The sequence below is a fragment of the Salvelinus namaycush genome, chromosome 16 (genome assembly GCF_016432855.1).
Source record: "Salvelinus namaycush isolate Seneca chromosome 16, SaNama_1.0, whole genome shotgun sequence".
In the NCBI taxonomy this organism is placed as follows: Eukaryota; Metazoa; Chordata; class Actinopteri; order Salmoniformes; family Salmonidae; genus Salvelinus; species Salvelinus namaycush.
Genome location: NC_052322.1, coordinates 17,146,602 through 17,174,295, shown reverse-complemented (window position 1 = coordinate 17,174,295; position 27,694 = coordinate 17,146,602). Strand labels below are relative to the sequence as shown.

At 43.1% G+C, this 27,694-nt stretch overlaps 1 protein-coding gene across 1 annotated transcript; it reads right to left on the bottom strand.

Moving 5' to 3' along the window:
- Window positions 1–27,694, bottom strand: LOC120061173 (von Willebrand factor A domain-containing protein 5B1-like). Its single transcript, XM_039010765.1, has 15 exons — window positions 27,556–27,694; window positions 27,091–27,287; window positions 26,602–26,819; window positions 26,101–26,255; window positions 23,801–23,932; window positions 22,389–22,513; window positions 17,124–17,300; window positions 11,624–11,734; window positions 10,924–11,126; window positions 4,972–5,086; window positions 4,307–4,492; window positions 3,773–3,980; window positions 3,394–3,596; window positions 438–705; window positions 1–317 (listed from the first exon to the last, which is right to left on the bottom strand). Exons 1-15 carry the CDS (start codon window positions 27,692–27,694, stop codon window positions 1–3), a joined length of 2,754 nt encoding a protein of 917 aa, XP_038866693.1.

The following is a 27,694-nucleotide window of genomic DNA, read 5'->3' as shown; positions in this document are numbered from 1 at the left end:
TTACGCACCATGCTCAATCTCACACTCCTTATCTGCCATGTTTTCAAAATCCTGAATAATGGAACGTCCAGCCAGATGATGGAACGTTTCGTTCCACAGTTCCTCGTGAACTTTCTCTTCCCGCTCTCTGCCCTTCAGGTAGGGGTTTATATCAAAGGTCACCTCCCACTTGACTGGCTTCCCGCAGAGCAGGCCCGACACCACGGCCTTACAGTCCCCCTTCACCACTTCCTGACAGGCAGGGGTGGTGTTCAGGTCTGGCGTGGCTGAAGGCTCCTGGGGGGTTTCTATCTCACACAGCTGATTGGGGTAGCAGTCTGGTAACACAACAATGAGAAGTTAGACATCTTGTCTGGGATATCAGTTATTTAATAGATTAGTGTGTCTACCATTGCTCAATGTTAGGGTGAGTGGGAGGGCTGTGGTTGTGGATGCACCTGCGTCTCCTAAGCTGCCGACAGAAGGGTCAGTGGAGGAGGAGCAGTCCTCCCCACTGGTGCTCCTGGCTCCTCCTGGAGCGTGCTCTGGGCCAGCCCTGCTCATGGTGGCTCCGGCCTGCAGGTTGGAGCCGGGGGGCTGGGCCTGCTCTGGGTCCACCTCTTGGGGAGCCCACTCCAGATGGGGGGAAGGTCTGTGAGAAGCCCCGTTGGCAGTACGCCCCCTGGAAGCCGTGGCAGATGTGGCACACAGGTTCACCAGCTGTGGCTGTCAGGGGTTAGACATAAAGATACATGTTTAGCTAAATACTATGACCAAAGATGTTATTAAACTTTATTGCAATGTTAATTTATGTCCAGAATAATTGCAATACATCCATTGACTTAGTCTCCACGACTGTGAACCGAACACAGACTAATGCGACCATGCCCATTCAGGCAAGAAGCTCACTTAAGTGTTAATAAGGACCATTACAGTGATGGTATTGTGCATGCAGTAATGATAGACTCAGTCATCAGAGCAAAGTGTTTTTGCCCATTCCAATGATTACACTAAATCAGTGGTTCCCAAACTTTTTATGGTCTCGTACCCCTTCAAACATTCAACCTCCAGCTGCGTACCCCCTCTAGCACCAAGGTCAGCGCACTCTCAAATGTTGTTTTTTGCCATCATTGTAATCCTGCCACACACACACACACTATACAATACATTTATTAAACATAAGAATGAGTGTGAGTTTGTCACAACCCGGCTTGTGGGAAGTGACAAAGAGCTCTTATAGGACCAGGGCACAAATAATAACAATCAACAATTTTGCTCTTTATTTAACCATCTTACATATAAAACCTTATTTGTTCATCGAAAATTGTAAATGACTCACCATAGGTTAATGAGAAGAAGGTGCTTGAAAGGATGCACATAACTCTGCAATGTTGGGTTGTATTTGAGAGAGTCTGTCTTAAATAATTTTCCACACACAGTCTGTGCCTGTATTTAGTTTTTATGCTAGTGAGGGCCGGGAATCCACTCTCACATAGGTACGTGGTTGCAAAGGGCATCAGTGTCTTAACAGCATGATTTGTCAAGCCTGGATACTCTGAGTACAGCCCAATCCAGAAATCTGGCAGTGGCTTCTGATTAAATTAAATTTTTTACAGAACCGCTTGTTGCAATTTCGATGAGGCTCTCTGGTTCAGATATTGGTAAGTCGACTGGAGGCAGGGCATGAAAGGGATGACGAATCCAGTTGCTTGTGTCATCCGTTTCGGGAAAGTAGCTGCGTAATTGCGCACCCAACTCACTCAGGTGCTTCGCTATATCACATTTGACATTGTCCGTAAGCTTAAATTCATTTGCACACAAAAAAATCATACAATGATGGAAAGACCTGTGTGTTGTCCTTGTTAATGCAGACAGAAGAGCTCCAACTTCTTAATCATAGCCTGAATTTTGTCCCGCACATTGAATATAGTTGCGGAGAGTCCTTGTAATCCTAGATTCAGATCATTCAGGCGATAAAAAACATCACCCGCATACGTCATTGCATAGTGCAGAAAATACACGAGAGTTTAGGGGCCTTGCTTTAACAAAGTTAACCATTTTCACTGCAGTGTCCAAAATGTCTTTCAAGCTGTCAGGCATTCCCTTGGCAGCAAGAACCTCTCGGTGGATGCTGCAGTGCACCCAAGGGGCTTCCCAGGAGCAACTACTTGCACGCGGGTTACCACTCTACTATGCCTCCCTGTCATGGCTTTTGCGCCATCAGTACAGATACCAACATGATCAGCAGCTACGTTTGGCTACATACGGACCGTTAGTGGAATTCCCGCGAGAGAGTAACGGTTAATGTGATTGGATGTTAATTATTTGACTAGGCTACCTGTATTTGACATTGTGTTGTTATTTCGCTGAACACTTGGTTTAATTTTATTTTTGGCAGTGAAACGAGGCTACTTAGGCGAGAAAAAATGTAATCACATTTTTATTTGGTGTACCCCCGACGGCATTGCTTGGGAATACCTGCACTAAATCAAGAACAACGCCTTTTATGACATGGGTTATGCCATAATTTGAATTAGCTGATGTCAATTTGTATAAAATGTTTTCTTATATTTCTTTATATGCTTTCTGTTGATGATCATGAAACCTGTTTTGTCTTAATAAGCAGGTCAATAATTTCAGCACCCAGAACCAAGTCTTGCGTGCACTAGTAACTATCACACTATGCAGATCAAAGTCAAATTCCAAGTATATCATTTGTACAAGGGCAGAAACCATGGAATGACAGGTGAGCCTTGCCTCATTATACCAATGCGCTCTGGGCAACTTTCAGACAGTCCATTATCATTCATGAAATGATGGTGGCCCTCATTAGTGATGAGAGAACATTCCTCTTTTGTATTCTTGATTACACTCCAACTCCCACGCCATTATTACTCATCCACCGTCACTGCAATTTCAACACTGACTTCCTGGCATATCTTATCGAAAAGACAATATAATTGTCCGAAAGAGATTTGGGGTTTTCATGTTCGTGTACAAAATGACATATGCTGCAAGATCAACCTGTAAAAACCAATATTTTCCAGAATAATGGTTTTTACTTTTACCATGAAAGCCTATTATTTTTGCGCCAATGTCTTAGGTATTCTGTGGTGTTTCTTGAATTGCTTTTGTGTGGTTAAATTGGATTGTCACTTAAACGATTATATTTGAAGATTGAAATCAATGAACCATGTGTATCATATTAAGACATGTTTCTAATGATTTCTATACATGTTTTTCTTTTTGAACAATTCCCCTCGTAGTCATTCTTCCTCAGGTTATAAGTAGAGTGTGAGATAGATGAGGACAGAGACACAGTAGGAAGAGGGGACATAGGAATCGAAATGCAGTTTCCAGGGTCGAGACCCAGATCTGTTGGCAGTGCCACAAGATCACAGACACTGCACTCACGTGGTAGTCAGTCTTCCACTGTGCTCCATAGTCAGGGCTGGTCTGTCCATTCAGCTCCTGGACCTGAGCTCTCCTCAGTGGGTTCTTCCCCTCTACAGACCTGGGGTCACTGGGAGTGTAGGTCTTCTTCATGTTTTGGTTGTATTCCACTATCTGGCTGGTGCTATACACACGTCTTCTAGGTGACGATTTGCTGTCCATTCCTATGGGTTTGTGAAAAGATCACATTAATTTGTGTGCACAAATACAAGTTTTCATGTCTGAACACGTTATCATGTCTGACCAAGTGATCGTTATCGCATGAATTGGACCAACTAAACACAAATGGCATTTGAACCAGTGGAAAGGCAGAGATGATCTCAGACCTCTAGATTCTTACCCATGGCTTTGTGTTCTGTGGGGCCAGGGCTGCTTTCTGACATGGAGTCCAGATAGGAGTCAAACGGCAGGCTGGAGTGTATGTCCCTGTGCATTTCTGGACCGTCAGAGAAGCCTGTAGTCGTCCCTGGGTCCTCCTCTTGGGAGTGGTAAAACACTGAGCTAGCTGACACATTGGAATGCATCATACTGTATCGCCTCCTTTTATCCTGGCGGAAGAGTTGAAGGAGAAATGTTTGAGTGCTGCATCTCTACACCACTTGAGAGAGTAATTGATAGTTGCTGACCGAGCCATTCATTTCAAGATATAGCTTTTCGACACCTTTCAGAGAGGATATTTTAGCCTTCAAAAAATAATCCACATCCTTCACTTCAATCACTTAACATAGAGAAGATCTATTGAATTGAAATAGAGGGGAACAGATGATGTGCTTGAGTCTCATTCAGGAGTGAGGAGACTCAATATCTTAATCACACTAAGAAATATGAATACATATTACATAGACACTTTATGTCAAGGTGTAGGGCTACTTACAGATTTGGGATTGGGATGGTAGCGCGTGGTGTCGCACACCACGCTGTAGCCAATCAAACAGTCCCCAGGGAACAGGAATGTGGAGCCCACTGGGGAGAGCAACACCTCCTTGGTGTCAGGGAACAACCAGTCGATGGCTATGTCACTCAGCACTGGGGCCATGGTCTTCTTCAGCGATTTAATAATCTGGGAGAATATACAGATAAGAGAGATACAGTTGAAATAGAATAGAAACAGAGATCTATTGAAGTTATTCTTATGATGTTCAGTGATCTGGGAGAGTACAGGCAGAGATGCAGATGACATTGCCTTCCTTGAGTGCCAGCATTATAGAGGTGAAACGCAGATTCCTAGAATACCGCATTGTCTACTGAAATTAGGACATTCCCTCCGTCTGTGCAATACAATTTATTTTGTGAAAACAAGACTAGAGCCTGTAAGCCTGTGAGTGTGGAATAATAAAGGATCCTTTTAAAACATAAAGTATGCTGTGAATCAGGCTGATTCTAATGGGCGTTTTATTCAACAAAATGAATTGTTAATTGCTAACAGTGGCGAGCACTCTGTCTGAACAATTTGCATCCACTGCATAATGGCCCTCTATGACATTCAGAATAGATGGTTGTCGCAAAGAGGAGGATAAACATGTCATTGGAAATGAGGACCTTGGGCTGCAGTCTCTCCCCTTCTGCCAAGAACTCTGCCGTTCCTTTGGAAACGGCCGCCAGTCCTGTCATCAGTCTCCTGCAAGCACTCTGACCGATGCCGAAGGTGTAGCACCTGCCAAAACAAGATTCACATCTCAGTGGCTTAGTGGCCTGGAAAGACCAGCGGCCTGAAAATGTCTGTAGGTATCGGAGTCTAATAAGCATCAGACACCCTATCTCTCAGACATTTATTCCCTCACAGAGACCTCTTGAGATGGTCCAGTAGCTCAAAGTTGTGGTGGTATATTACAACACACCCCCCCGCAAAGTTTTGGTTTTATAAGTCCATGTAATTTGCTGCACATAGCAGAAGAAAACTAGATGATGCGAAATGTAGTTAATTCTCCGCAATGAGAAGTATGTAGCAAATGACAGAGCAGAGGAAGAATTTAGTGTGTCGTCAGGCACCCTCAAGGCAGTCAATGAATGCATTGCACCAAGAGTAGTTCACAAACTAGACCTCGATTCAAATGTATCAAGAAATATGAATCTGTATGCCTAGCAATCAACAAATGTACATCGTTTAAAGCACACGTTTACAAGTCTCAGTAACAAATGACAGCTCCAATAAACCCCCTATGGTGAACAACATTGGTGCTTTCAAAACAACTGTGAACTCGACGACTCATGAAGTCAATGAAAGAGATCCGAGTAGGAATTCTGAGTTGTATGACCGTTCAAAACTAATTTTCCCAGTTGGAGCTTGTTTCCTTCCGAGTTCTCAGTTGTCTTGAACGCCCTGAAGTCGGAAGTAGGAGATCTCCCAGATCTGAGTTCCCAGTTGTTTTGAATGCGGCACATGTGGACAAGAGGCTCGTAGAATCATTCATGACTCTTTTCGAGTTTTCAGTTCATCGCTCGCCGGTAAAGGGCACTGAGGTATAATAAAAATGGATAGGGGGTCCTAGTGGCTCTGGCCATTATTGAGTCAAATGAATGAAATTAGTCCAAAGATTCGCTCTTTTGACTAAATTAGTCGAAAAGATCAGAGTCAGTAAAAAGAGCAGAACTACCTATCACTAGCCTGATGAGGACCGAGAGTGAGACAGAGAGTGAGAAATGATCGGACTCTGTTGATGGTCAATTTTCATCATCATGCAGCCTAATGCCATGTCTCCTTATCAGATTTCCCATTAGGTTTGTTAATTTCACTTCACATGTCACACTGAGTACAAATTAGAGATGTCAATCTCCATCTCAACATCAGCAGATGCACCAGCGATGGCCGCTCTGCATAGTTGGTGAGGGCAAACAGTGGGGATTAAAAAGGAAGCACAATCTTTAGCATAGCTACATGTCTGATGTGGGCTGTGTCCCAAATGGCACCCTATTCCCTATACAGTGCACTACATTTGACCAGGGCCCATAGTGTCAAAAGTAGTGCACTATATAGGAAATAGGGTGCTATTTGTGATGCAGACCTGGTAGCAGAGGTTCATTAGTATTTTCTCTGTCCACTGACCTGGGATGTGCTGATTTGTGAGTGTGGAGCGATAATGATTCTGGGCGCGCGGACGGATTGGCCAGACCACTGTGTATCTAATCCAATCATCTAGGGGTTATTCATCCTTTAAAAAGGGCAATATTTAAAGTTAATTACATCAGCTGTAGTTCAAGAGAGGATGACTGCGGACTGAGATTGGAGATGCAACAACCAAAGTGAAACAATAACCAATTCCCTGCAGACAGTATTGTGTTATTGGCGGTCTTGGTCTATCAACAGCTGGTGTTTTGATTCTTCAGGGGCATGTTCAGAGCATCTCCCCATGTTCAGATGCTGCAGTGTTTGAAAATATTAGCATATTACCATATGACTTTGTTGACACTGAGTTGCTTTGACTTTACCATACCCAATAGTGTTGCGCGGGTTGATTCATAACCAGCAGTCCGCGCGGGGCGGGTTTAGGGCCATGAAATATTGTGTGGATTAAGGGCGGGTGGTGGTGGGCGGGTTGAACAAAGAGAAAATAATACCTTAAATCCATAAATGTAGCCTATCATTCTTGTGCAATTTATATCTATATGTTACATTGGCATTTTTATTTCATCATTTCATGCTCTGGCATTTGCGCATAAGACTAAACTTTGTAGGCCAAACTGTATGCATGCCAAACAGCCTACAAGCTAAACGACAAATGCTTTTGGGATCGTAAATGTCAGTAAATGTCAATGTCTATCTATGGAGGCGAAAAGGACAATGTTGGAGTTTAAAGCTGCAATATATGTAACTCTTTGAGTGACCTTACCAAATTCACATAAACATTTGTGTTATAGAACGGTCAATCTAATTGAAAGCAAGTCTAAGAAGCAGTAGATCTGTTTTATGTGCCCGTTCTTACATTTCGTTTTTGCATCTTTCACTTTCGGTTTTGTACACCAGCTTCAAACAGCTGAAAATACAATATTTTTGGTTATGTAAAATATATTTCACAATGGTTTAGATGGTACAAGGATTCTCTACACTATACTTGCTTGTTTTGTCACATAAACTGAAATTAGGCAAACTATTAGAATTTTAGCAACCAGGAAATGGAGGAGTGATTTCCGCATAGAGCATCTTTAATTCAATAAGAGAAAAGCTGCGAAATGGAGAGTTGAAAATAAAGAGAAGGGAGGGGCCAGAAAAGTAAAGTTTGGAAACTATGGATATTATACCAATTGGATAGTAGCAAGACTGACTTCAAATAGGCGTATGGTACCTCAAGGAAACTGTAGCCTACTGTTTAGATGGGTTAAATGGAAACTGAACTCTGGACACTGCAGGTCTATAACATCTTACATTACCTTTATATTAACTCCTGCAGAATTAAGCATTTCTTGCAGTAAAATGATACACCAAATGTAGGCAAAATGTTGACTCGGGAACAGGAGTGGAGAAATATGATTTTTTTCTTTCAGTATCTTGAGAGAATGTGAATGCAGTTCCATCTGTGGAGTTGCTATCTTTAAAAGCTGATAGTAGCCTATTTCAACCACATAAAATACTGTTTTTGCTCTGGCATTATGGGGTATTATGTGTAGATTGCTGAGGATTAAAAAAAAATATATATATAATCAATTTCAGAATAAGGCTGAAATGTAACAAAATGTGGAAAAGTCAAGGGGTCTGAATACTTCCCGAAGGCACTGTATAGTCGGAAGGTTGCGGATGGGTTATTAGCAATTGCGGGTGCGGGTGAACAAACAGCTGACCCGCGCACCCCTAATATCCAATCCTGATTGAGCTACAGGTTTTTGAAGTCACACTAAATAATATCAAGTACTGTGCGAGCATAAGGTGCATATTTCCAAGCTTCATTATAAAAGGATTACTGAGCAATAACAGCACAGCCACCATATAACGTTCTGAGAGCCATATGTTTCTTAGAGCTTAATGAGCGTGTTGGTGTCATGTGGTTATTTTGCATACAACCATCACACAACCTTCTGGGAATGGTGTAGGATAGTTCCTTGGCTTTGAAAATTCGCAACACATTTAAGGACTTGACAAAAAACATACATTTGTTGGTACTGTAGCCCAATGACCAAAAGTGCCCTCTTTGGCCTCATGGGTGGAATGTTATTAATATTTTTCATAATTCATAAAGATATATATATTTTTTAATGATTGACAATCTGGTGTTTCTATATTAAACAGTTTTGTTATATATTTCAGTCTTCTGTGTTGTATATAAAGTGTAATATTGGGATGCAAAATTGAATACATTTCAACTTTATATCTGACATGGTACTGGTGTCTTCTTTCTTTAAGCCCATAACCATGTGTGTCAGGTGTATACTTTAGTTTCAAAGTAGATTTGCTTAAGACTACCAATAATCACTGTGGCCCTGATTTAGCCCACTGCAGTAAAAGGTTAACAGATCGTTACCTAAAAGTTGAAACATGGGTACATTTAATTCCATTTTTAATTAAAATGTTGGTAATGTTATAGGAACGTTCTCCAACTGGTTTGACATTAGGAATGTTCTCAAATAGTTCAGAGAACTATAAGAAACAACGTTCTTCTGTGGAAATCTCAGTACTTCAGCATTATGTTTCCTACAGGTTTCCTCATCGTTCTATTTAAAGTAATGTTCTCATATTAACCCTTCACTAAGCCCCACCTCCCTTGGTTACTGTTGCAACCTTGGACAACATTTTCCCGGGAAGCCCATTTCCCCATACGAACCACTGGCGAAATCCCCTCAGAATGATCTCAAATTGTGTCTTTAATACACAATGAAATTAAATACAGACTACCCCTTGCTAACCAGGAAATGCTCGGGTATGTTGTGGTGGACTGTCATTACAATTGCTTTACGAGAACCTGGTAAAATTTGTTTGTGGTGTGGCTAGCCACTGAATGGCTCCGAATTCACTGTCAGCATGCAGTCAATGCTGCTAACTAGCTAGTGCTTTCAAATCTTGATGTCGACAGCAGATGGCAGTTGTATTAATAACATGGCTAATTTAGCTAGTTAAAATACATTTCAAAAAGCATGTTATATTAAGTGGCTACCTAGCTAGCATTAGCAACATTTGGTGGTCAATGAGACTGAGAGCTAGCTAACCAGCTGAGCTAGCAAACAATGTAACAAAAGTATAATTTCCGATTCGAAAAATACTACATCAGGCTCTGCATTTCAGGAATCACAGTAGCAAGTACCCCTGGTGCACTGTAAAATTATTTAACCATTTAAACAATGTATTTTTTGAAGAAAACTCTCAATTTAATATGTTTTAAACTTGAGCTTGTCCGAGGTGTAGGACTCGACGACAGTTGTTATCCATTGGAGCACTGCGATTGGTTGCCACAAATTCTTGAGAGGGGCTTAGCGAAGGGTCAGTTGTTCCGAGAACATTAAGAAAGCTATCCATAAAAACCACAAGAAAACTTTAGTAATGTTGAGAGAACGTTCTAAGAATGTTATTTAAAAACATATACATTCTGTTCTCAGCATCAACAAATGTCTCTCTATCCTCTTTCTTGTTAAGTGTGTTCAGGTGTGTTGACCATGCCCACTTATTGGCCACACCTGATCTTAATGAGTGCTTGATTCGTTTGAAATGAGGCCTGTTTGAATAGACAAAAATGAACAGTTTTGTACGTGTCAAAAAAAAGGAAGGGCATGCTAGCACCATCTATGGATAGAGAACAGAAGATTATAGACTCGAATCTCACTGATGCCTTGTCACAATAAAAAAATATTTGTGTTTGCATGATTACTGCCTAAGGATATAAATGTCCATGTGTCCTATCTGTGCTAAGCCAATATAAGCTAGCTGTGTTATTAAAAGTCTTATTGAAATAGTCAGTGGAAGTTATTTAAAAAAAAACTAATAACCTATCATTTCTCATTAATAAAACCTCCCAGAACATTCTCAGAACCTCCCTGCAATCTAAAAGTTTACATTCCCAGAAAAGGTGAAATTTTCAGTTCTGTTCTCAGAACATTTAAAGAAAGTTACCGGTCAGGAAACGGCTTCATTCCCACAACCAATGTGAACTTCCAAGCAACCAAATGTGCTAGCTGGGAAGGTTTTGCAATAAAATCCCCTAGCCTTGATGACATGTCTGAATGGTTTGTTGTTTATTTGCTTTGTGCATAATGCATTAGCAAGCCCAATCAGATTTAATATGACTACTGTGCTCGTTAGTGTTGTGGTGCTATTGTTCTTGTGTCCAATTCCATTCCAACTCTTAAAGCGGTGCTCGAGGACATCTGATTCACACGTGGTATCAAATGGGGCACTTTGCAACGGGTTTAGATTAGAAGCCTCCAGCTAGGGCAAAATGAACAGCAATTTAACAATACTCATAAACCCCTTTACACCATGGTAAGGGATGCTGGGTTTGCATACTGATAGATTCCCCCAGTGCCTGTAAGAAGAGGAAGTGAAGGACAGGTATATGTTGATTGTGTGTTTACCTGGTGTAGCGGGCATGGCTGCGGACCAGCTCGATGACCTTCCCTGTGTTGTTGACGGCCCCGTCCGTGAGCAGGAAGAGCATGCGAGGATGACCTGCGTGCATCGGTTGCCTCAGGATCCATTTGAGCGGTGCCAGGATGTTGGTGCCGCCCATGTCAGCTCGGATCTTCCTGATGTACTCACAAGCCATGGTTACTGTTTCCTGAAAAATGTAGAAAGCAAGAGAAAAAGCATAGTAGCATTAAATAGCCTAGCAGTTAGAAAAGCTAGCCTGCAACCGGAGGGTTGCCAGTTCGAATCCCTGGTCTGACTGGAAAAATCTGGTGGCAAGTGAGCTGGGAACCAGAGGGTTGCTTGTATAAAATTCTAGACGCTATTGCCTGCAGTTGTGCCCTTGAGCAAGACACTTAACACCCTACAACAACAGCGCCTCAGGCGCCCAGTGTGGCAGCCCCTGCACCTCTCCTAGTGGTTGGGTTAAAAGTGGAAGTCAAATTTCGGTTGGATATTGTTTGCAATTGACCAATAAAGTGATCTCTCAATAGACAAACGTGTCTCTGACTCATACTTCGATTACCTGTAGTTGTCAAATCTGTCCCGCGAGATTAAGTATTTACTAATAGAGATTTTATTAATGACACGCAGTTAATTAATATTGACCTGAAAGCAGAAACACTACATGTCCTGCCAGCCTCATACCTCATCATAGCTCTGACTGGTAGTAAACAGTGTTTTGAATGTGGAGCCGAAGCCGATGATGTTGAAGAGGCTGGCAGGCACAAGGCTCTTCAGAATCACCACCATGGCATCCTGGGAACAGAATAGACATGATAGAAACACAAGGTCAAGAGGTAGAAGAGCAAAATGAGAAAAGTGGGAAAGAGCGAGGTAGAGAGCAAAAAGAGAAAAAGAAAAGAAACAAGACAGGCAGACCAGGCAGTCAATTTTTTAAGTCATTGTCTAACAATCAACCTTGTTCACCTGCTGCAAGTGCTCTTTACCTATATGAGGAAATGTGTTAAAACGTTTTTGGCTGCAGCAGTTGACCAGATTACAGCTCCTCTAACACGATCTTCTCTGGCATCAGGCTAGTTATTACAAACTGTTTAAAGTTTAAAGTGTTATTAGTCGTATGTACAGGATACACATGGTATACACTGTCCAACAAAATGCTTACTTACATGTTCCTTCTTGATAATGAAACAATAAGAAATAATAAAAGATAAGAATATGAACAGAAAGTAAATGGCTTAGTAGAATAGAATAGACATTTTAGCATATGTATAATACAGGAAGTTTGTAGTAAATGAATTACATTTATGTATCAGGGAAGGGGGGATTAGGGGGCAAGTGTTTAAATTGTGCAGTATTAGCAATAGTAAATAAGAGTCTGGTAGCAGCAGTTGTGATGTGTGTGTACCACATACTCTCACTACTGGTGTCCCCCAGGGCTAAGTTCTAGGCCCTCTCCTCTTCTCGCTATACACCAAGTCACTCGGCTCCGTCATATCCTCACATGGTCTCTCCCTATCATTGCTATGCGGATGACACTCAACTACCTTTCTCCTTCCCCCCCTTTTGACACCCAGGTGGCAACACACATCTCTGCGTGCCTGGCAGATATCTCAAATTGGATGTCGACCCACCACCTCAAGCTCAACCTCCACAAGACGGAACTGCTCTTCCTCCCGGAGAAGGCCTGCCCGCTCGAAGATCTTTCCATCACGGTTGACAACTCCACAGTGTCGCCCTCCCAGAGTGCAAAGAAGCTTGGCGTGACCCTGGACAACACCCTGTCGTTCTCTGCAAACATCAAAGCAGTGACCCGTTCCTGCAGGTTCATGCTCTACAATATCCGTAGAGTACGACCCTACTTCATACAGGAAGCGGTGTGTAGGTCCTAATCCGGCACTTGTCCTCTCCCGTCTGGACTACTGCAACTCGCTGTTGGCTGGGCTCCCCACTGGTGTCATCAAACCCCTGCAACTTATCCAGAACGCAGCAGCCCGCCTGGTTTTCAACCTTCCCTAGTTCTCTGTCCTGGCACCCCCACTCCTCCACTGGCTTCCAGTTGAAGCTCGCATTCACTACAAGACCATGTTGCTTACCTACGGAACAGCAAGAGGAACTGCTCCTCCCTTCCTTCAGGCTATGCTCAAACCCTAAACCCCAACCCGAGCACTCCGTTCTGCCACCTCAGGTCTCCTGGCCTAAGGGATGGCAGCTTCCACTCAGGCCAGTCCAAGCTCTTCTCTGTCCTGGTGGAACAAGCTTTCCCCTGAAGCTAGAACAGCAGAGTCCTTGCCCATCTTCTGAAAACATCTGAAACCCTACCTCTTCAAACAGTATCTTAAATAATCCTCCTCCTCACCTCGACCACCCCCAACAAAAAACAGCACTTGCACTTGACCCCCCCCCCAGCTCTGACTCTACTGTTATTGAGGAAAAATGTACTTTCTATGCCTGTGATATGTGGTTGTCCCACCTAGCTATTTTAAGACTAAGTCGCTCTGGATGAGAGCGTCTGCTAAATGACTAAAATGTCAAATGTAAAAAATTTGTAGCATGAATGTATATGTATGTGTGTGTGTGTGTGTGTGTGTGTGTGTGTGTGTGTGTGTGTGTGTGTGTGTGTGTGTGTGTGTGTGTTAGTGATTGATTGCATGTGTGCTAAGGTGCGGAGAGTAGGTGCAGGTGGTCAGTCCAGTTCAAGTCTTCAGCAATCTGATGGCTTGTAGATACCAACAGGCTCAGAGACTGTTTCTATCAGACCTCATGCTCCGATACCATCTGCCCGACGGTAAGGGAGTGAACAGCTCGTATGTGGGTTCCTTGATGATGCTGCTATACTTCCTCAGGCACCGTTTCAAGTAGATGTGCTGGATGGTTGGGAACACGGCCCCCGTGATGTCCACCACCCACTGGAGGGCCTTGCGGTCGTGGACATTTTCGTGAGATCCAATTGGTAGTTACAGTCTTGTCCCATCGCTGCAACTCCCATACGGGCTCGGGAGAGGCGAACGTCGAGAGCCATGCGTCCTTCGAAACACGACCCTGCCAAGCTGCACTGCTTGCTTAACCTGGAAGCCAGCCGCATCAATGCGTCGGAGGAAACACCGTACAACTGGCGACCGTGTCAGCGTGCATGCGCCCGGCCCGCCACAGGAGTCGCTAGAGCGCGATGGGACAAGGACATCCCGGCCGACCAAACCCTCCCCTAACCCGGAAGACGCTGGGCTATTTGTGCGCCGCCTCATGGGTCTCACGGTCGCAGCCGGCTGCGACACAGCTCAGGATTGAACCCGGGTCTGCGCCACTCGGGAGGTCCAACGCACACTCTGAGGATGCGGCCATGGATTCAATCTGGGCCTGCGGCTTTGTGAATATTCACTCTTTTGAGAGTTTTCCTTACGTCAGCCTTGGAGAGCAAAAGCACCTGCTCATTCGGAGCAGCGAGAGCCTTCCTGGATGGCTCGGTATTGTCTGCCTCAAAGCGAGCATAGAATGTCTTAAGCTCGTCTGAGAGGGAGGCTTCGGTGGGCACCACACAGCTGGATTTGCCTTGGTAGTCCATGATAGCCTGTAGTCCTTGCCACATGCATCGCAAATCTGAGTTGTTAAACATCGATTCAAGTTTGAGTTTGTATTATGTTTTTGTATTATCTTTTTGCGTCCCTAATGGATTTGCGGAGCTCATACCTGCTTGCCTTGTACGCGTCTCACACCACTGAGTCGTTGGGGCTTGTTCTGCGGACATTGAATGCTGCAGTACAGGCTCTCAGAATGGTACGGATTACTCCGTTTATCCTGGGTTTTCGGTTCGGGTGTGTCCGGATTGTTATTTTGGGTACAACAATTCATCAACACATTTCCTAATGAAGCCTGTGACTGACGATTCCTCAATGTTGATGGATGAGTCCTGGATGGATGAGTCATTGAATATATTCCAATCAGTATTCTCGAAACAGTCCTGCAGCATTGAGTCTGACTCCTCTGTCCAGCGCCTAACTATTCTCTGTGTTGGTGGCTCAGTCTTGATTTTCTGCTTGTAGGCGGGGAGAAGGAGAGACGTGATCTGATTGGCCAAAGTTGGGGTGGAGATGGCTTTGTACACGTCACAGATATTTATGTACACATGGTCTAGCACCTTGTTTCCTCTCGTGGCGCAGGATAAATGTTGGTAACACTTGGTTAGTTAAAATCTCCCGTGATAATAAAGACTGCTTCTGGGTGATAGGATTCTTGCTGGCTAATGTTCTTGTACAGTTCGCTGAATTGCGCCTTGATGTTTGCTTGTGGCGGCATGTACACAGCTGTGATAATAACACAAGTGAATTCTCTGGGCATATAGTGGCATATATAGCATATAGTGAACAGGAGCTCGAGATTTTTTAAACTTCGGTACACCAGGAATTGTTGATGAGGAAGCATATACCTCCCCCTACTCTTACCAGAAGCTGCCGTACGATCCATATGGAAAATGGAAAAGCCGTCTGGTTGAATAGCAGAGTCAAGTGAATTGTCCGTAAGCCATGTCTCTGTAAAAACAAAGACAAAGCATTCCCTAATGTCCCTCTGCAATTGAAGCCTTGCTCTGAGTTCACAAAGTGTATTTTCTAGTGACTGGACATTAGCCATCAGGATACTAGGAAGAGGAGGCCGTGTAGCCTGTCCTTTCAACCTAGCTTGGAGTCTCCCTTTCTATCCTCTTCTTCGTTGCCAGCGTTGCAAAGTCGAGCAGGAATCGGCAAGATACGCGCCCTCCTCAGTGCCACCATCTTAACTCTTAGCGTCTTTGTAGTGCACTAGAGAAGTGCCATATAATCCAATTTATTTGTATTATTTTCTCTGTGTGACAAAGGGGCCAGTGTATTATTATAAAGAGAACGCTCAAAAAAAAACTGTCATTTCAAGTTTTGCTGTAATATGGATGTCACACCACATTGTGTATTCAACACCAGGGGTTGGCACCAAAATAATTTTCCATTGTTCCGTTCTGAGCAGAACCCCTATTTATTTTGTTCCGTTCTGGTATTCCGACCAGAAAATAAAGTTCTGAACCGGTTCGAAACAAAAGGTAACGGTTCATATAGTTCCTTTTAGTATTTTTTTTTAAACCTCTGAAATCAACTTCGTTTTTACATTTAGCTCATTAATTTATTCCCCCAATTACTGCAGATAGAGCAGCTTGCTGTGGATCGGGTAAGATAGTTGTTTACATGCAGATAAAGCAGCTTGCTGTGGATCGGGTAAGATAGTTGTTTACATGTTTGATTGGTGCAGGCACGAGATGAGACTGACATTTCATGGGTGGGGAGAGAGCGAGAGAGAGGGGTGGACTTGGCTTGGCTTGAAGAGCTGAAATATCATGACATGATGTGAATTGAAATGTGTTTAGCCTATCACTAGCATTATAACTTCACCAAATTACATAATTATATACTAGACATGAGTCATGTTTTTGGAGCTAAAAATAAAATTATTTACTGATTCTCAAGATTTGACAATAACGGTTCTGTTCCGGAACACTAGAGATCAACCACATATTCTCCTCTTTTTCCCTCCTTATTTTAAGAGGTGGTATCAAATAGTTGTCTGGCATTTTGGGGGTGTTAAATTTCTCAATCTCTTTATATTCAGTCAAAGGTGGTATCAAATTGGGGCCTGGCAATTTAGGGGAGTTTCTGGCTGATCAAAGAAACAGAGGAGGAATGGTTGCATCATCATCGATGAAAGCCAGACTTTGGGTGTCAGAGAGTGTCAAAGGAAGAGGAGCCCATCCCTTCACAATCAGAAGCTATCTGAGTCACACTGGCCCGAATTGCATCACAGACAGAGAGGTTAGTCAAACATCACTCAGCCTGGCCCAATCAGGTAACGTTACGGTCAGATGCACTGGAAATAAAGTCTGAGCTGGGCTGAGTTTCCATTGACTATTCCATTGAAAGGTGTGGCAGCTTCACTCCATCTTTGTAAAGACTACTTTCTATGAGCAGTGAGTCATTGAGTCATTAATAGCACACCATTCGTGTATAACCACACTTAAGACACCTAATTAGTATACTACATCATTCCTTTATCATTAATACATTTTTCTTTGCCCTGAATTAACAAGTTTAGAATGTAGCTAATTATGCTTACTATATGCATTTCCTATGAATGTGTTATGTATGGGTTATTATGAAGTCTCGTACAGTACCTTGACACGGCTGATGTTGACCCCACTCATGCTCCCACTGCGGTCAATGAGGAAGATGTACTCTCCATGCACCTTCCTCAGGTCAGAGGTCATGGACTTGAGGTCTGGGCAGAAGTTGAGCATGACCACAGGGTTGTGAAGGATGTCCTTGTGGAGACGCTTGCGAATGATATCCACCTACATATGGCCGCATGACCAGAGGATAACATGGTGAGTGAAGTGCTTGAGATCTAGTCTACTCATGGTCCACAGGATACAGTAAGAGAAGGGTGAACGAAAGAAAATGAGATCAAAATCACGTCATGCAAGCTTTGAATGAGAGCCATATCCACATATTGGAATAACTTTGTACATGCATTTGTTTTTAAATATAGTTATCTTACAAATCACATCTGATAAGATCAGCATTAAAAAGAGCTAGTTCTTAACAAAACAGTGTTCACCTAAACTACAACACAGCTGTTTCCATAATGCAAAAGGTGCATGAAATACATAGATCTAACAGTTAAATATTCTCCACGCAGAATGTTTTTGATAAGCTGAATTACAGCTATGCTTCTTTAAATAAAAATATTTCATAATTCAAGGATTTCCTTTTCTTTAAGAGACCCACATTATTTGAGAAAGAAAGGGCACTCGATCAACCGGTGAATGTGTTCTTGCAGGTAGATCCAAGCAGAAGGCTGAGGACCTTTCATTGTTTCCATAGTAACCCCTTTTTAATCACACACACACCATTTTAGGGCGTAAGTGTTTTCTCTCTCCCTCCCGTTTAGGTCTACTGGTCACTGTGTGTGTCTACCACCGTTGTGTGTCTACCACCGTTGTGCCATTCTGACATGTGGAGAATAAAGTACAATCTGTACTGACACATAATTTCACCTCAAGAAAAATGATAAACTCACCATTTAAATAACATACCGTAGCTCCAATGTGTGTCATATGTGGTTTTAAAATCATTTCAGATAGGTGGAAATAAATCAAACACTTTTATGGAATAATAATGGACACCGGAATAATGTAAAATACCTGAATATGCAAAAATTGCAAAAGGTGTGGGGGCAAAAAACCCTGTGCTATTCTGGAGCACGAGTACAGAACATTACAAGGCTGCTTCCGACCGTTCTACGACAAATTCTGGGAGCTGACGCTGTCATAGTCCATGTGGGGTCAAACGATATTAGGAGGGCTAGCTCGGAACTTCTGAAAATGTATTTTAAAGAACTGATTCTAGCACTGAAAGATTCCAAAAAGTGGCCAATTATTTCACGTCCGGTACCATCAATGGGCTGCGGGTGTGAAAGATACAGCAGGCTACTGGCATTACACACCTGGATAAAAGATTACTGTAGCTCTGTAGCTCACTTTTATAGATAACTTTGGCACCTTCTGGAAACAGAAGATGCTCTACAGAAATGACAAAGTCCATACAAATCATCTTGGGTCCTGGACTTGGGTCCTGGACGCATTTCAAGGCTGCGTTGAGACAATGACTTATCAATGACCCACGCCAAGCTCAGATAATCCCTATCATTGTGTCGCTGAGTTGTCGTGGTGCTGCTGCAAATGTACATTGTCCCAGGGGTGTTGGCAGACACAATGTTAGTAACTTAATTTATGTCCCTCTAACTGCCCTGAATGTCTCTGTTGATCCTACAGCTTTTGTATGCAATAATCACGTGCCTATGAACCAGAGTTATACTGTTAGCATGAGGCAGTGTGCCCAGTAGGAAGTCCACCGTGTGCAGCTCACCCTGCACAGCTCAAACATAAATACTATTGTCATGTCTACTTCTGATAAGCTTCCCAATAAAGCAATAAAAACAATCAAGCATCCCAGAAAAGTGCTAAAAATAGCCCACAATAACATATGTAGAGAAAGAAACAAGGTTCATGAAATCAATAACATGCTAGTAACAGATGACATTCATATTCTATCTCTGAAACTCACTTAAATAATACCTTTGATGAAACAGTGATAGCAGTATATGGCTATAACATGTACAGAAAAGACAGAAATGCCAATGGGGGTGGAGTTGCGGTCTATATTCAGAACCACATTCCTGTAAAGATTAGAGAGGATCTCATGTTAAATACTTTTGAAGTAATATGGCTACAGGTTCATCTGCCTCACCTAAAGCCCATTCTTGTGGGAAGCTGCTATAGACCACCAAGTGCTAACAGTCAGTATCTAGATAATATGTGTGAAATGCTTGATAATGTATGTGATATCAACAGAGAGGAATATTGTCTGGGTGATTTCAATATTGACTGGCTATCATCAAGCTGCCCACTCAAGAAAAAGCTTCAAACTGTAATGAGTGCCTGCAACCTGGTTCAGGTTATGAGTCAACCTACCAGAGTAGTTACAAACAGCACAGGAATGAAATCATCCACATGTATTGATCACATCTTTACTAATGCTGCAGAAATGTGCTTGAAATTAGTATTCAGATCCATCGGATGTAGTGATCACATCCATAACCTGAGTGAAAAAAAGATTGCAAACCAGAGAGAATGATTAGTGTGCTCGTGTGCTATTGCTTTGTTTTTTCTGTGAAGACCTTTGTAAATATTCTGGATTTACCCTTACCTCTGCCTGCTGTGTTTCTCTGTGCCTGGGTCCGAGTTCGTACTAGTATTATTGTCACACAGGTTAAAAAGGTCAGAGATAGGCTTGGCGATGATAGGGGCTGCAACCTTAAAGAAGAAAGGGTCTAAACCATCTGACCCAGATGTTTTTTTGGGGTCAAGTTTAAGGAGCTCCTTTAGCACCTCAGACTCGGTGACCGCCTGCAGGGAGCAACTTTGTAACGGGGCAGGCGGAAAAAGAGGGAGGAGCATCAGGGCTAATCGCATTAGAAGGGGTGGGAGATGAGGAAATGTTGGACGGGCAAGGAGGCATGGCTGAGTCGAATAGGAATCCTGACTTAATGAATTGGTGATTAAAGAGCTCAGCCATCCTTGTCAGTAAAAACCACATCAACATTAAGGGACATGGGCAGCTGTGAGGAGGAGGGTTTATTCTCCAGGTCTTTAACCATTTTCCAGATGTTCTTAGACCCACAGAGAGAGAACTGCTCCTTCAATAACTAACTTTGGCCTTCCGGATAGTCTGAGTGCACTTATTTCTCATTTGCCTGAACGAGAGCCAGTCAGCCTGATTATGCGTGTGCCAAGCCTTTCACCAAATGGAATTCTTGAGGTGGAGTAACTCTGCCAGATCACGGTCGAACAAGGGGCTGAACCTGTTTTTAATAACTCATTTTCTTTATGGGGGCGTGTTTGTTAACAATACCACAGAAAATATAAAAAAATAAGTTCCAAGTGTCTTCGACAGAAGGGATAAAGCTGATTCTATAGCAATTTACAGAGGCCAGGTCATGAAGGAAGGCTTGCTCATTAAAGGTTTTTAGCAGGCGTCTATGACAAATAAGGACAGGTCGTTTCGCTGAGCAGCCATTACGAACACAGGCTGTAAAACAGTGATCACTAAGGTCATTACAAAAAACACACTTACTGATACCTATCAGGATTATTTGTGAGGACAACAGTAGCCTTTTCTGGGTGTTTGGAGTCATACCTTGTGGGATTGGTAATAATCTGAGAAAGATTTAGGGAGTCCCATTGCTTTAGGACCTGGTCAGGTGGTTTATGCATGTCCCAGTTTAGGTCACGTAGCAGAACAAATTCAGACTTAGTGTAAGGGGCCAGGAGAGACCATAGGACAGGTGGGGTACAGGCCAGTGCTGATGGTGGATGATAACACCCAGCAACAGTCAACAAAGATATATATTTTTTAAGATGAATGCTTAAAATCAGAAAATCTAATTGTTTGGGGACAGAATTGGTGGAGACAATCGAGCACTGAAGGTGTTCCTTGGTCATAGTCTGCTGCTGGAAAAACGTATGTGTTATGGCTTTACACCCCCTGCTATATTGTGGATAAAGAGTTACCTGTCTAACAGAACACAGAGGGTGTTCTTTAATGGAAGCCCCTCCAACATAATACCGGTTGAATCAGGAATTCCCCAGGGCAGCTGTCTAGGCCCCTTACTTCTTTCAATCTTTACTAATGACATGCCACTGGCTTTGAGTAAAGTCAGTGTGTCTATGTATGCAGATGACTCAACACTATACACTTCAGCTACTACAACTACTAAAATGACTGCAGCAATGAGCTGCAGTTAGTTTCAGAATTGGTGGCAAGGAATACGTCAGTCCTAAATATTTCAAAAACTAAAAGCATTGTATTTGGGACAAATCATTCACTAAACCTTAAACCTCAACTAAATCTTGTAATAAATAATGTGGAAATTAACAACTTTAGGTGACTAAACTGCTTGGAATAACCCTGGATGTTGATACAATAGTAGCTAATATGATGAGAAGTCTGTCCATAATAAAGTGTTGCTCTCCCTTCTTAACAACACTATCAACAAGGCAGGTCTACAGGCCCTAGTTTTATCGCACTTGGACTACTGTTCAGTCATGTGGTCAGGTGCCACAAAGAGGGACATAAGAAAATTACAATTGGCTCAGAACAGGGCAGCACGTCTGGCATTTAAATGTACACGGAGAGCTAACATTAACAATAATTATGCATGTCAATATCTCATGGCTTAAAGTGGAGGAGGGATTGACTTCATCGCTACTTGTTTTTGTAAGAAGTGTTGACAAGCTGAATGCACTGGGCTGTCTGTTTAAACTACTAGCACTACTGGACACTTATGCACACCCCACAAGACATGACACGAGAGGTCTCTTCACAATCCCCAAGTCCAGAACAGACTATGGGAGGTGCACAGTACTACATAAAGCCTCGACTACAAAGAACTCTACTCCACATCAGGTAACTGATGCAAGCAGTAGAATCATATTTTTTTTAAATGATAGAAATACACCTTATGGAACAGCGGGGACATTTTGTATTGTAGATAAGTAGTGGTGTAATAATGTTATATGATGTACTGTTTTATTTGTTGTTTTATGTGTAATGCAAGTGCCTTAATGTGTTTGGACCCCAGGAAGAATAGCTGCTGCGGTCCAAATAAATACAAATACAAATATTTGCAGAAGGTCTTATTGTCTGATGAGTATAATTGAATATTCATTATGCTACACCCTTTTCTTCTTTAATTATAAGCAGCATCTTGCCATTTTACAAAGCCTGTTTAATCTAAAAGTTATTTTCTGACAGCTGTTTCTGTGTCTCTCATTAAGGCTGCTGTGTAAGATGCATTTCAGATCTGATGCAGCACTCACTTTATTTTCATTGCTGGAGTCCTTCTTGGTGGCCTTGATGAAGTCACTCTTCCCCGCGAGGTGATCATCGTACTCCTCCAGTGTCATGTCTCCATCCTCAATCAGCACATGTGGCAGATGAGGATCTAGACAGAAGAGGAGATTGTGGCCATTAGACTAATGTGATACATTATCACCTAGACAACAAGCATGTTTCAGTATGAGCTAGATAGTGGCTAGATATAGTACGTATTTTTTCTGTCACAGAAATCCGTCTTGGATTTAGATTTCCAAGTTGTAATGATGTCGGAGTCAAAATGATAGTCCCATTACTGTTATTTCCTGCTCAAATTCTGCTCTCCACAGGCATCTCTCAAAACATCTCTTTGCAGTGAACTTACGGCAAGCTGTTTTTATTGACCATTTACTAAATCAATGGCGTTTTCTTTGAAAACCGACAATCGTTTTTCAAAATCATTCAAGTTAATTTAGCTATACCAATACTGACGAAAAACCGGCAAGCACTCCATTCATCTCTCTATTTTTATTTAACCTTTATTTAACTAGGCAAGTCAGTTAGACCGCTGCGCCATCCATTTGGTTGAGCTCAGCAAGTTCCTTGATGAGATTGAAACCCCAGCACCACATCGGGCTGAATTAAATTGCACAGCGAGCAACTGGCCCCAGGTCTGTTTGTAGACAAAGCCATCTCTTAGCGCCTATTGAATAAGCAATCTGGGGATTTATTATTGCCTCTGGGAGACAACTGGTCCATGCAGAGGTCAAGACAACCAGGAGAGGATAGATAGACAGCGAAAGAGAGCAAGAGGGGGGAGAGATAGAGAGAGCGAGAGAGAAAGGGAGGGAGACAGAGAGTGAGAGTGAGCGAGAGAGAGAGTGGCTGGCTGGGTAAGCCCGAGGACAGCTCATACATTTGCACAAGGTGGAGGGTGGATGGAGTGGAGGGGCTTAAGGTTAACAGATATGCAGAGAGAGAGAGTGGGTGGCTGGGTAAGCCCGAGGATAGCTCATACATTTGCACAAGGTGGAGGCTGGATGGAGGGGAGGGGCTGAGGGTGAACAGATATGCAGAGAGAGTGGGTGACTGGGTAAGCCCGAGGATAGCTCATCATTTGCACGAGTTGGAGGGTCGATGGAGGGGAAGGGCTGAGGGTGAACAGATATGCAGAGAAAGCGAGAGAGGCTGATGATTCCCCCCATGTGATCTGATTAACGGTCCTCATATAAATAACAGGGCTTAGCTAAATGAATGGTTTGCTGCAGATAGTTGATGATTTAACACAGAGGATAGGTAAACACTGGTCTATTCTGGGTATGTGATACTGTATTTTGAAGAGGAGTGAGTAATCGTAGTGTCTGCCAGGCTGAGTGGTGGGTGGTGGATGGTGTGTCTACTAAAGTGCAGTACCCACCGCTGGGGTAGATGAGGATCTCCACAGGGCAGTCGTAGGTGTATTTGTCAGCCAGGGTGATGACAACGCTGGTGGCTGAGCGGGCCAGGGGGTCTGCGTCGGCCCGGATCGCATGAGAGGGGCTCTCCACACCTGCACAAAAACACCTCTAAAGCATCTACAGTGTAGAATCTACAGTGCGGAATAAACAGTGGCATCCACTGTGATTTCACTTGACAAAGACATACAAAAGTACATACAAAAGTATGTGGACACCGTTCAAATTAGTGGATTCGGCCATTTCAGTCACACCCGTTGCTGACAGGTGTATAAAATCGAGCACACAGCCATGCAATCTCCATAAACTAACATTGGCAGTAGAATGTCCTTACTTTCAACGTTTTTATTTATTTATTTATTTTATTTCACCTTTATTTAACCAGGTAGGCAAATTGAGAACACGTTCTCATTTACAATTGCGACCTGGCCAAGATAAAGCAAAGCAGTTCGACACATACAACAACACATAGTTACACATGGAGTAAAACAAACATACAGTCAATAATACAGTGAAAAATAAGTCTATATACAATGTGAGCAAGTGAGGTGAGATAAGGGAGGTGAAGGCAAACAAAATATATATATAAATAAAAATATAAAAAAGGCCATGGTGGCGAAGTAAATACAATATAGCAAGTAAAAAACACTGGAATGGTTGGTTTGCAGTGGAAGAAAGTGCAAAGTAGAGATAGAAATAATGGGGTGCAAAGGAGCAAAATAAATAAATAAATACAGTAGGTAAAGAGGTAGTTGTTTGGGCTAAATTATAGATGGGCTATGTACAGGTGCAGTAATCTATGAGCTGCTCTGACAGCTGGTGCTTAAAGCTAGTGAGGGAGATAAGTGTTTCCAGTTTCAGAGATTTTTGTAGTTCGTTCCAGTCATTGGCAGCAGAGAACTGGAAGGAGAGGCGGCCAAAGGAAGAATTGGTTTTGGGGGTGACCAGAGAGATATACCTGCTGGAGCGCGTGCTACAGGTAGGTGCTGCTATGGTGACCAGCGAGCTGAGATAAGGGGGGACTTTACCTAGCAGGGTTTTGTAGATGACCTGGAGCCAGTGGGTTTGGCGACGAGTATGAAGCGAGGGCCAGCCAACGAGAGTGTACAACGTTGCACCGTCATAGGATGCCAACTTTCCAACAAGTCAGTTCGTCATATTTCTGCCCTGCTAGAGCTGCCCCAGTCAACTGTAAGTGCTGTTATTGTGAAGTGGAAACCTCTAGGAGCAACAACGGCTCAGCCACAAAGTGATAGGCCACACAAGCTCACATAACGAGACTGCCGAGTGCTGAAGCGTGTAAAAATTGTCTGTCCTTGTTTGCAACACTCACTACCGAGTTCCAAACTGCCTCTGGAAGCAGCGTCATCGGGAGCTTCATGAAATGGGTTTCCATGACCAAGCAGCTGCACACAAGCCTAAGATCACCATGCGCAATGCCAAGCGTCAGCTGGAGTGGTGTAAAGCTGCCGCCATTGGACTCTGGAGCTGTGGAAATGCATTCTCTGGAGTGGTGAATCACACTTCACCATCTGGCAGTCCGACGGACGAATCTGCCAGAATGCATAGTGCCAACTGTAAAGTTTGGTGGAGGAGGAATAATGGTCTGGGGCTATTTTTCATGGTTCGGGCTAGGCCCCTTAGTTCCAGTGAAGGGAAATCTTAACGATACAGCATACAATGACAATCTAGATGATTCTGTGCTTCCAATTTTGTGGCAACAGTTTGGGGAAGGTCCTTTCCTGTTTCAGCATGACAATGGCACCGTGCACAAAGCGAGGTCCATACAGAAATGGTTTGTCAAGATCGGTGAGGAAGATCTTGACTGGCCTGCACAGAGCCCTGACCGAAACCCCATCAAACCCCTTTGGGATGAATTGGAATGCCGACTGCGAGCCAGGCCTAATCGCCCAACATCAGTGCCCGACCACACTAATGCTCTTATGGCTGAATGGAAGTCCCCGCAGCAATGTTCCAACATCAAGTGGAACGCTTTCCAAGAAGAGTGGAGGCTGTTATAGCAGCAAAGGGGGGACCAACTCCATATTAATGCCATGATTTTGGAATGAGACGTTCGACAAGCAGGTGTCCACATACAAAAATACTCAAATAAATCCTGTTTGTGTGTGGAGGTAGCTTTTTACTCATAGTGGAAGGATGTCTATATCGTTATGCAAGTCACTGTTGGTCAAGAACATAAATTGCATTTATTATTATACAAATAAACTGCAATGTGTAGATGGGTGTGTGTTGTGTCTCTGACCTGCAAGGAGATAGGGGGCTCTGATCTCCAGCTGGAAGCTAAACTCATAGTCGATGGAGTTGATGGCCTCTTCCTCCAGCAGCAGGGCCATGCACAGCTGGGGATTTATGGGTGTCTGTTCATGTGGACCCAGGGCACAATTATGCCTATCCCTCCTGTGCAAAAATACCACAATACAAAATCATATCATGTATTGTCCACGAGTCAGCTCTTTCTCTGTCTAGAACATTTAAAATAATTTATGTCCAATACCGGAAGGTTGTGAATAACTTAACTTCTAAGTTCACAGTCAAAGGGATACTTCAAGACTCAAGAGTTACAAGACTGTAACTACCAATTGGGTACCACGAAAATGGGCAGAAAAAGGGGTAAAAAAAATACAAATTAAAGATCAAGTATCCTTTAAAGATCAAAATGGCACTGTAGATTTTTTATTTGGACAAGACAGCGTTGACATTCAGTTGTGGTTATGATGATGACACACTGTCACAGAATTATTACGTTCTGTTCTGGAAGTTAGGGGAGAGTCCCTGCTCCTCGTTGATGGTCCTCTGGACCCTCGGGGTGCACACGGAGGGTGACGTGACACGGATTCCCCCGTCAGGCAGGGTGGGCAGCTCAGAGGAGGTGCTGACCAGCACGTTGACCGTCTCCAGAGGTGGGATGACCCCCAGATTCACCACCAACACCGTCCTCTCCATGTCCTCATCCAGCACTATCTGTCCTGGAATACCATAGCAGAACAACTCACATAAATGGTAATGTTTTGTATTTTTCAGAGCAATATTATCATTATTCACTGGATTATATTCTAGATACATAGTTGGAACCAAAACCACTAGACTGGTCTGTGTTTGGACTGTCTTGCCATCTCCAATTGACATTGTCACACAAATGACCATAGGAGTTGGCAAGATGGCACAAAGAGATCTGTGGCCAGGCTACAGAACCACTGACCACTTCATGACAGTGTGTGACGATTCCTCTAACCTTCAGAGGTGACATGACGTGAGACACATTCTTACCACTGCCACTCTGAAGGGCTCCATTAGCTGTAGTGCAGCAATCAAAGTAACAGTCATCCATCTTGGACTTGTCTTTGATTTGCACTGTTATTATTTGGCTGGAGATCATAGCCTCGAATCCCACAACGGTAGAGCATTCTTCCAGTGGGTAAATGAAGATACCTGCATCAAATGAAGACAAGTAACCATAGGCAAACAGCCAATTAAGTCAAACTAACTCAATTATGTTAATACAGCCCCTGGACAGTGCCTATGTAAATGTTTACATTGAGAAGCATTGTGGAAGCTCTGGAGACTACCTAGGAGACAAGGGAAGTAAATTCAGAATAATAATTTTAAGCACACTTGTATAAGGCCCCCAGAGAATGTTCATGATCACTTGTAGTAATGATCTTACTTTGTTGTATATACTAACAAATGAGGTTCTCACCTTCAATAGGATGGTCCTCGAAGTTGTTGTAGGTCATGGATGCTGTCAGGGCTAGAGTGTAACCTCTGACACAGGAAGTGATCTCAGAGACACTGAGAGGCAGAGCATTCTGCCTCTCCTTGTTGATCAGGCCTGGCAT

Coding starts and splice junctions, on each gene's coding strand:
- LOC120061173 (XM_039010765.1), bottom strand. CDS start 27,694: ATGCCAGGCCTGATCAACAAGGAGAGGCAGAATGCTCTGCCTCTCAGT. Junction 5,087..10,923: donor AGCCATGCCCGCTACACCAG/GTAAACACACAA, acceptor TTGTTTTGGCAG/GTGCTACACCTTCGGCATCG. Junction 318..437: donor CGGCAGCTTAGGAGACGCAG/GTGCATCCACAA, acceptor TTGTGTTACCAG/ACTGCTACCCCAATCAGCTG.